Source organism: Schistocerca americana, chromosome 1 (genome assembly GCF_021461395.2).
Source record: "Schistocerca americana isolate TAMUIC-IGC-003095 chromosome 1, iqSchAmer2.1, whole genome shotgun sequence".
Lineage (NCBI taxonomy): Eukaryota > Metazoa > Arthropoda > Insecta > Orthoptera > Acrididae > Schistocerca > Schistocerca americana.
The window spans coordinates 298,559,546-298,569,865 of NC_060119.1; the positions used below are offsets into that span (position 1 = coordinate 298,559,546).

Below are 10,320 nucleotides of genomic sequence, written 5' to 3' on the forward strand. Positions count from 1 at the left end.
TGACTACTACATCACTTCGCTCGGTACGAAACTATATCATGCACGTATGAGTTATCAAGACAAACACTTCCATAAGTGTAATATACTTCCTTACTAGTTATTGTGCAAAATGATCCACGCAAGATCCAAACTAACTAAATATTCGGTCGTACTTTGCTGCCAAGGAGATAGCCGTAATATAGTCAAGTATTTTGTTTGGTCAATTTAAGATTATGAAAAGTTTCTTTGACACAGGAGCACCAGTAACAACAACACTAACTCGTCAAAAAAGTATTTCACTATCCTCTTGGCTTGCGTATTTCTTGTATGCCTTTTTTTCGCTAAAAGCTTTTTCTCAGTACTCTTGTGTGCAGGAAATCGCTACATAAGCCACCTGTGTAATGGGGCTAAACATAAACCAGCATTCTCAACACTTCAGTACAGCACCACCGCAGGACCGGTTTCAGTGGGAACATCTCTATCACATTGTGAACAGCATTCCGAGGTAGATGGAGGCGTGTTACAATGCACTTTATGGAGCAACACGAAACTGAATGTCATCCAGCACAGATCTGCAAAGATGTGCACTTTCGAATATACTGCTTTTATCGTTATTGTTTTGTTTTTATTTCACAGAAGTTATTTTCTCCGTTTCATATGTTAGTTCTTCCATTTATCTTCCCCTTGATCGTAAATACACACCCGTTCTCATACAAGCAAGTGGTACAAAACGTTTTCGTGTGGTTTATTTACTTTCACGCTACCAAAGTACTAATTTCGTCGCAGGTTCATTTAGTGTATGAAAATGCTATAAGCTTGCCTATTTCGTAGTACAGTAAGTTAAATGCAAGAAGGATAAAAATCAGTTGATCCGGGGACAGTTCCCCCAACAGTGGCGTATGCGTAAAAGAAATCGTTTACTAAAAGACTTGAGATATTTTACAAAACCTTTCGGACGCTTTTGCCTTTCTCCACGTGTAGTTGAGATCAGAAGCTGTAGCAGGCTATGGACGATACCTGGACTTCTTTAGGAACTTTAACAATGAATTTTCAAACGCTGAAGAGGCACATTTTGTAAGGACACCGCAAGCATTTCACTGGAAACTAATTATGTGGTAAAATGCACTAAAAAAATTTAAATGTAAATCGTATTAACGTTGCCCATAACGTGCCGTAGCATGAGCTATTTCGTTTTCTAAGTACGGACCGTAGCACCATTACAAGTGCGTCACTTTTTATTTTTTAATAAAATATTGATATGAAGAACATAACTACTTCTCCAAAAGAGTTCTAGTTTCTATTTAAGTACTGCGGTAATTAGGTTTGTTTGTAATGCTGCAGACATATGCAAAAATAATTAACACTAACATCAAAATATCGAACTTGTACGGCCAGGCTACTGATACCTCAGAACACGGCATAACTGAAATAAACATTGGAATGTTAATCAGAAAGTAGTTAGTTATCACTTTTGCTCATGACGCTGCGTAAAGAGCTTGTACTCACGGGCATTGGCCGCTGCGAAGACTGCCAAGAGGATTGCCGCTACGTAACCCATGTTTTCGCCTCACTGTTTCTGCGTCCAAACTGAGCGCCAGCCCGCAGCGCGACCTCATGTCACCGTTAGCTAGTTCCACTTGCATCAGCCGCGGCGCTGCGGTCGCTTCTCAATGCTGCCGTTCGCAGAATTCTGCTGACGCTTTGCTCTGTAATTTTTCCTGGCAGATAAAGGCAAGGCAAGCATCTGAGAAACGTAGGCATCTCTATTTCGTGGTAACATTGGTAGGCAGCTGTTACAAATTTTTACGCTTCTGAGGTACTGTTCGACGGCTACGTGGGTAAAAAAAAATGTTGTTGTTGTTGTGGTCTTCAGTCCTGAGACTGGTTTGATGCAGCTCTCCATGCTACTCTATCCTGTGCAAGCTTTTTCATCTCCCAGTACCTACTGCAACCTACATCCTTCTGAATCTGCTTAGTGTATTCATCTCTTGGTCTCCCTCTACGATTTTTACCCTCCACGCTGCCCTCCAATACTAAATTGGTGATCCCTTGATGCCTCAGAACATGTCCTACCAACCGATCCCTTCTTCTGGTCAAGTTGTGCCACAAACTTCTCTTCTCCCCAATCCTATTCAATACTTCCTCATTAGTTATTAAAAAAAAATAAAAAATAAAAAAAAAAATCAGACTACAAATTTAAAGTATGGGGGTTGCACATCTAGTCAGACCTATGATTCTTTTGCACTTGTCGCTTCTGTCGCCTCAAGCAATGGCTTTTCGACATGAAAAATGGCAAATTGTGAAATATGTGTGGAGTCCACGTCAGCCTATTAGCCCCCTGTATCTCACTGCATACATCAGATCACGAGCCTCAGAGAGTATGATGTGTGAGTGAGAAAGCACAATTTATGCGTGGCAACGAGTAGACTACTATGTCAGTGGTTAACAAAGATTATAGAGAGAGCGTATCCATCCAGTCAGCCACGAGATGTCATTGGCACAGTTCAGTACTCCCTTGCATTTGTGTAACTATTGTTTCTGTAATGTTTGATGTTTTTCCTACATTTCTCATGTCCAGTTACGTAGTTAAATATTTTATTATATCTAGTACAACAGTTTCAATTTGGAAGCAAAAGGGTAGCCCAGTATGTCTTCCGTCACACACGTCTTGGAGCTCATAATCGATAGGGGATCCGGCAATTATGTCTTACCACCAGTCAATGCGGATCCGTGAAGGCTGTGGGATGATAGAAACTATCCATGTTGCTCGCTTTCTTATTAAAAATCTGAAGAATAAACAAGATGAGTCAGACTGTCCTGCCATGAGCCGAAGAGCCGGATGCAACCAGGTGCCGGACTATAAGGCAATTTTGTTCTTTCTGTAGTAGTACATGAAGGATCTGCATTCTCGCCTCTCCTCTTTATCACAAAGGTTCAAATGGCTCTGAGCACTATGGGACTTAGCATCTACGGTCATCAGTCCCCTAGAACTTAGAACTACTTAAACCTAACTAACCTAAGGACATCACACAACACCCAGTCATCACGAGGCAGAGAAAATCCCTGACACCGCCGGGAATCGAACCCGGGAACCCGGGCCTGGGAAGCGAGAACGCTACCGCACGACTACGAGCTGCGGACCCTCTTTATCACAGTCATGGATAAGGTTACAAGAGGTCTGCAGAAAACCGCAGCCTGGATGTTACTCTATGCTGATGATTTGCTGTTAGCCTCTGAAGATAAGACTGACCTGTAGTGTTAATTCCAAGCCTGAAACAACAGCCTTGCTCAAGTAGGTCTCATCACATATTTGAATGACCCGCGTAAAATCAAAATCGATCGATGGATTGACCTCCCAACAATAAGGACTTGTAAGTGCCTAAGCCGGAAAACTGCTGCTGATGGAATTCTCGGCTCAGAAATCTCTAACCGCCTGAGCAACACACGGATGAAATGGCGTGGTAACTGATGGACTCTAGAACCGAAAGATTCCAAGCAGGCTCATGTCGAAAGTATAGCGATCTGTAATCCGTTCAGTTGTACTGTATGTTGCCGTTCAACAAAAGAAGTGGAGCAACGACGTGGCGTCACGGAAGCAAAGATGTTCAAGTGGACGCTGGATTAATACTGGAAGAGCAAGTCACAAATGATGAAGTTCGTAAGTCATATGGAGTAGCACAAAAAGCGGACAAGACGAAAGAAAGCCGTCTATGGGCAAGTTCTTATATCGAACGACAGTGGCAAAGGTTGGTTTTAGTTAGCGAGGAGATGGTGGGACTTGGCGCCCTGCACACATACCTCAAGATCTCTGGCCTGCACCAAGATCAGGTACAAGATCGGATAAAATGGTGACAGAGAGCTAAACCAACAGGCCCTGTCAGCATGCGGTACAATCGCTAAGCAAGAAGGAGACGGTATTTCCCTTTCTGTGTACTTAACATACGGTATTTAACTTTACTTAATTTATGTTACCTTTCTCGTATGTGAGGCACACCACGCTCTGTTTCCAAAATTGTGTGACGCGATAAGTACGGGCTGACTCAAGCCCAATTATATACATTTAAAGGATTATATTCTGTAAATTGTCTTTTTATTGTGTCAACTAAACAACCAATGGTTGCTTTATGCTTTGTATTTTAATTAGGTAATACCTTATGTGTAATGCAGGCAGGCGAAACTACATAGTAGTGAACAATGTGGAATATAAGGATGGTTTAATACTAACGGAACAGCCAGTGCAGCAAATTGAAATCATTCAAGATAGCCCATACCACTTAAAAATCCTCAAAACAGCGAAGCATTGCGGTCCTGTCTGCTGCAGCTGTATGCAGGTAGATCATGGTTGATTTTTATTTAAGAGTGGGAAAAGACGTCAAACAGCATCAGAGTAGTTTATCAGGATTATTGTAATGTGTTTATGAAGTCCCGAATCGAAACAACGTACATTTGTTAGTTTGCAGCAGCATTAAGCGGTCGGTTTGACACGTGAAAAAACTTTTCTTGATTCTATTTACAATTTTCCGTTGATAGGTCAGAAAAGTGCAGAGATCAAAATTTAGTTTTATCAGACAGCGCGCCGGCCGCTGTGGCCGAGTGGTTCTACGCGCTTCAGTCCGGAACTGCGCTGCTGCTACGGTCGCAAGTTCGAATCCTGCCTCGGGCGTGGATGTGTGTGATGTCCTTAGGTTAGTTACGTTTAAGTAGTTCTAAGTCTAGGGGACTGCTGATCTCAGATGTTAGGTCCCATAGTACTTACAGCCATTTCAACCATTTTTCAGACAGGGCGCCCACCGAAGTTGCGTGACAAGTGAGGTGATGCGTGTTGTGGCGAAAGACTTGCATGCAGTCTGCAACTTGCAACAAACACAGCCTGAATGGAGCAGCGCCTACAGGACTGAAATGATATGAGTCTTATACTCTGCCACACCACTGCCGGGTGAATGCTGCGTATTCCACGGGCACGGCCCACATCTGTTCTAGTGACACTTTACTAACACTTCTGCTGTGTTATGCTATTCTCTCTTACCAAGAAAAATGAGACCGATCCTGAACGCAATATTCATAATTTTTTTTTTTTTTTTTTTTTTTTTTTTTTTTTTTTTTTTTTTTTTTCACTGCGCAGAAATATTCATCTATTCATGATCACAGTACTGCTCAATACGCTCAGGACACACAGTGGGACAGATTACTAGTCAAATATATATATTTGTTCTGACAAGATATTACTTCCACCTGGGCTAAGGCAGAAACTGCAAAATAGATATCTCGACTCCATCGTATTGTTTGCACGTCTCTGTTGGTTTCCTGGATTTCAAATGAGCAAATTACGCTTTAGGAAACACTGCAACCAGCCGCAAGTTTTCTTGAAGCGATTGTATTATACCATTACTAGTTTCAGGCCTGATCCCACTGTCACATGGTCGCGTTGACTTCTTACAAGTTTTACATTTGTGCCTTCCTGAGAAGCCCTCCTTTACACACTATAAGACGGAGGTTCGGATTTCTTTTACAATCGATACTGGTCAATGAACTAAACTGAGTTCTACTTATGTATCATTATGGATCGTAAAAGAAAACCAAACCTCAGTCTTGTATTATGTAAAGAAGGGCTTTTCAGGGAAACACAAATGTCAAACTTGCAAGAAGTCAACGCAACCATTTGACGATGGACTCAGGCTCTAAACTAGTAATGGTATAATAAAATGATTTCAAGAAAGCTTGTGGCTGCTTGCAGTATTTCCTACAGTGTAATTTAGGAAAACAGCTGCGGTATCTTCCAACGAAAATGGGTCAAAAAGTGTTCAAATGAGTAGCAACAATCCGGTCTATATGGTACTGTACAAATGATTTTGCATTAACTGAGCATCTATCAATGGAAAAGGATAGTCCACTCTGTCATCACAATAAATCAAACCTATCCCTCTTCATTCTGTAAAATGACTGAAATCTTTCGGGGTAGGTACTCATGCAACTTTTCGAACACCCTAAAATAACATGTCTGAAGGAAAGGTGGCGCCGCGTTCCTAATGCCGTCTCTCTTCTATTGGTGTTGAGTCACACGTATGCCAAGACACTGCCATGCATGAGCCATGCCACGGGACACCACACTTGATATGCCACGTCAGTGGGAGTCCTGACTTATCTTCATATGTATTCTACGTCATTATCATCATTGTAATCATCACCATCATCTGCCATTTGATATTCATTTTTGAATAACGGCCGCCACTAGACTTTTCCGTTTGTTGCAGTTTTCATCCACAGAATTATATATATACACTACTGGCCATTAAAACTGCTACACCAAGAAAAAATACAGATGATAAACGGGTATTATTGGACAAATATATTATACTAGAACTGACATGTGGTTGCATTTTCACACAATTTGGGTGCATAGACCCTGAGAAATCAGTACCCAGAGCAACCACCTCTGGCCGTAATAACGGCCTTGATACGCCTGGGCATTGAGTCAAACAGATCTTGGATGGCGTGTACAGGTACAGCTGCCCATGCAGCTTCAACACGATACCACAGTTCATCAAGAGTAGTGACTGGCGTATTGTGACGAGCCAGTTGCTCGGCCACCATTGACCAGACGTTTTCAATTGGTGAGAGATTTGGAGAATGTGCTGGCCAGGGCAGCAGTCGAGCATTTTCTGTATCCAGAAAAGCCCGTACATGACCGGCAACATGCGGTCGTGCATTATCCTGCTGAAATGTAGGGTTTCGCAGGGATCGAATGAAGGGTAAAGCCACGTGTCGTAACACATCTGAAATGTAACGTCCACTGTTCAAAGTGCCGTCAATGCAAACAAGAGGCGACCGAGACCAATGGCACCCCATACCATCACGCCGGGTGATACGCCAGTATGGCGATGACGAATACACGCTTCCAATGTGCGTTCACCGTGATGTCGCCAAACACGGATGCGACCATCATGATGTTGTAAACAGAACCTGGATTCATCTGAAAAAATGACATTTTGCCATTTGTACACCCAGGTTCGTCGTTAATTACACCCCATCGACGGCGCTCCTGTCTGTGATGCAGCGTCAAGGGTAACCGCAGCCATGGTCTCCTAGCTGATAGTCCATGCTGCTGCAAACGTCGTCGAACTATTCGTGCAGATGGTTGTTGTCTTGCAAACGTCTCCATCTGTTGACTCGGGGATCGAGACGTGGCTGCACGATCCGTTACAGCCATGCGGATAAGATGCCTGTCATCTCGACTGCTAGTGATACGAGGCCGTTGGGATCCAGCATGTCGTTCCGTATTAAACTCCTGAACCCACCGATTCCATATTCTGCTAACAGTCATTGGATCTCGACCAACGCGAGCAGCAATGTCGCGATACGATAAACCGCAATCGCGATAGGCTACAATCCGACCTTTATCAAAGTCGGAAACGTGATGGTACGCATTTCTCTTCCATACACGAGGCATCACAACAACGTTTCACCAGGCGACGCCGGTGAACTGCTGTTTGTGTATGAGAAATCGGTTGGAAACTTTTCTCATGTCAGCACGTTGTAGGTGTCGCCACTGGCGCCAACCTTGTGTGAATGCTCTGAAAAGCTAATCATTTGCATATCATAGCATCTTCTTCCTGTCGGTGAAATGTCGCGTCTGTAGCACGTCATCTTAGTGGTGTAGCAATGTTAATGGCCAATAGTATATACATATACTTGGTCCATATACAATCCAACTTTCTGTCTATATAAACAATCCACTTTCATTTGATTTCCATTAAGATCGTAATTTGAGTTCCGCTCCATTTCATTTCATCACGATTGAGTTTAAACGTTGTTACATAAGTACAGAAGCCCATGCGTGATTTGTTGGGGCAGTTGAGATCATCGCGTACTAAAAAGGAAAGAAGGAAACTGATTCTCGTACAGGCCTTGAAGGTTCAAACAATATCGGCCGTCCGTCGTGTCGTCCTGTGCCACGAGGGGTTATGCGGATTCAGTTTGGAGAGCAACGTGGTCAGTACGCCGCTCTCGCGATCGTTTTTCCGACTTTCCAGACCTTGGAGCTGTATCAAGCAGCTCCTCCGCTTGCATCACGAGGCTGACTGCACCTTGTATCAGTCCTTCCCTAGCAGTACCGGGAATCGAACCCGTGTTCCCCACATAGCACCCATCTATGATGAGCACTGAGGCACAGTTCACCACATACCAAGCAATAGCGAAAGTTCACGTGTAAAAGCGTTCAGTGCCACAGTTACTGTCTTCATACCACGAGAAGATGCAGAGGAATATTTCAACTCACCATCTGTTGCCACACTACCATTCTTACTACCAATAAACAACACAGATATAAAACTTCCTGGCAGATTAAAACTGTGTGCCCGACCGAGACTCGAACTCGGGACCTTTGCCTTTCGCGGGCAAGTGCTCTACCAACTTTTTTTTTTTTTTTAATTTCGTTTTTGTTTCCTTTTGTTCGTTGCATCTGCTCGGGGCGGACGTCGTAAGACAGCCGTTTAGTTCGTTGTTGATCGATTAGCTCAGTTTTTTTTATTACAGAGGGCTGCTAACCCTCTGACCGAACACGCTGAGCTACCGTGCCGGCATCAACTGAGCTACCGAAGCACGACTCACGCCCGGTACTCACAGCTTTACTTCTGCCAGTACCTCGTCTCCTACCTTCCAAACTTTACAGAAGCTCTCCTGCGAAACTTGCAGAACCAGCACTTCTGCCAGGAAGTTTCATATCAGCGCACACTCCGCTGCAGAGTGAAAATCTCATTCTGGAAACATCCCCCAGGCTGTGGCTAAGCCATGTCTCCGCAATATCCTTTCTTTCAGGAGTGCTAGTTCTGCAAGTTTCGCAGGAGAGCTTCTGTAAAGTTTGGAGGGTAGGAGACGAGGTACTGGCAGAAGTAAAGCTGTGAGTACCGGGCGTGAGTCGTGCTTCGGTAGCTCAGTTGGTAGATCACTTGCCCGCGAAAGGCAAAGGTCCCGAGTTCGAGTCTCGGTCGGGCACACAGTTTTAATCTGCCAGGAAGTTTCATATCAGCGCACACTCCGCTGCAGAGTGAAAATCTCATTCTGGAAACACAGATATATTCTGTGTTTTTCTCTATATCATGAAGTGGATTTGCCATTATCCGTCTCCTAACCAACCATGAATTTGAGTTTCATTATTATGATGAGTCATTTTTCTTCCTGGTAAGATATAACAGTATGCCTCATCTCTGGTCGCTTTTGTTACTAGCCGGCCGTTGTGGCCGAGCGGTTCTAGGCGCTTCAGTCCGGAACTGCTACAGTCGCAGATTCGAATCCTGCCTCGGGCATGGATGTGTGTGATGTCCTTAGGTTATTTAGGTTTAAGTAATTCTAAGTTCTAGGGGACCTCAGATGTCCCATACTGCTCAGAGCCATTTGAACCATTTTTTTGTTACTATCTTTCCAAATACTCACAGGGAACACCTTGAATGCGAAGTCGCAAAAGACCAATAATGTTCACGGCATTCGACACCCCACATACTGTCTACCACGCAACAACAATATTGTCTGCTAATGGCAATAGGGAACGAGATTGGAGGTATCCTCGTGTCAGCACAGCATAAGGTTACGGAGCGTAGTTGAACTGCTTAGTCGACGAGTAACTCACAACGGTGCTACAGTGCTAGTGGTTCTGATAGCAAAGCAGACCGATGCCAACGATAAACAAAGCATACATTGCGTTATATCTACAATAACTGTTGCCAAAGTTGACATAAAGTCAGATACAAACACAAGGAATTTCGCAGAGCGAGAAAGAAGCGGATCTGAAATGTCGGCGTTACTGCAAGATGAATCAGCGGAGTGTGGGGTGTCGTTTACGCTCGGTTGTGCGGGCAATGAACATAAGAATCACATTGATAACGATACGTGATCAACAAGTGAAAGTGACACTGAAACATGTGTCGAGCCATGTAGTTCACCATCTTTGTCGGACAGGGAGCCACAAACCCCATCTCCTGTGAAACGTATTAAAGGACAAGGAGAGGGTCCTAAACATAATTACATAAATGGTAGACCAACCGCAGCATAAAAAAACAGCTATGAACAGATTTCAAATGAGTCCCAATACGACCGCGCAAATTCATAAGAAAAACTACCGATATTCAAGGGAGGACAACGCGCACTTGTTACAAAAAACTGGTGTTTGCGTGTTTCGAGGATGCTCGATACAATTTACAGAATGTGCATATAAGTGACCTTCTAAGTTATGCACATCAAACCGCGCGACGTAGACTACACTGATTTCAAGGGAGACAGTGGGTAGTTGCTCAACTTCGAACAATGTTACAGAATTAGAAGATTTAAGGTAACGAAATTTCAAGAAAA

The 10,320-nt window shown here is 43.6% G+C and overlaps 1 protein-coding gene across 1 annotated transcript in view; it reads right to left on the reverse strand.

Annotated features, from left to right (window-relative positions):
• The window catches only part of LOC124622148 (peptidoglycan-recognition protein 2-like), a 96,316-nt gene extending 94,708 nt beyond the window's left edge, over positions 1–1,608 (reverse strand). Inside the window, exon 1 of the mRNA XM_047147786.1 lies at positions 1,486–1,608. Within this exon, the coding sequence (XP_047003742.1) occupies positions 1,486–1,537 (52 nt within the window). The 5' untranslated portion in view covers positions 1,538–1,608. The remainder of the gene's footprint in view (positions 1–1,485) is intronic.
• Positions 1,609–10,320: the final 8,712 nt, after the last annotated feature.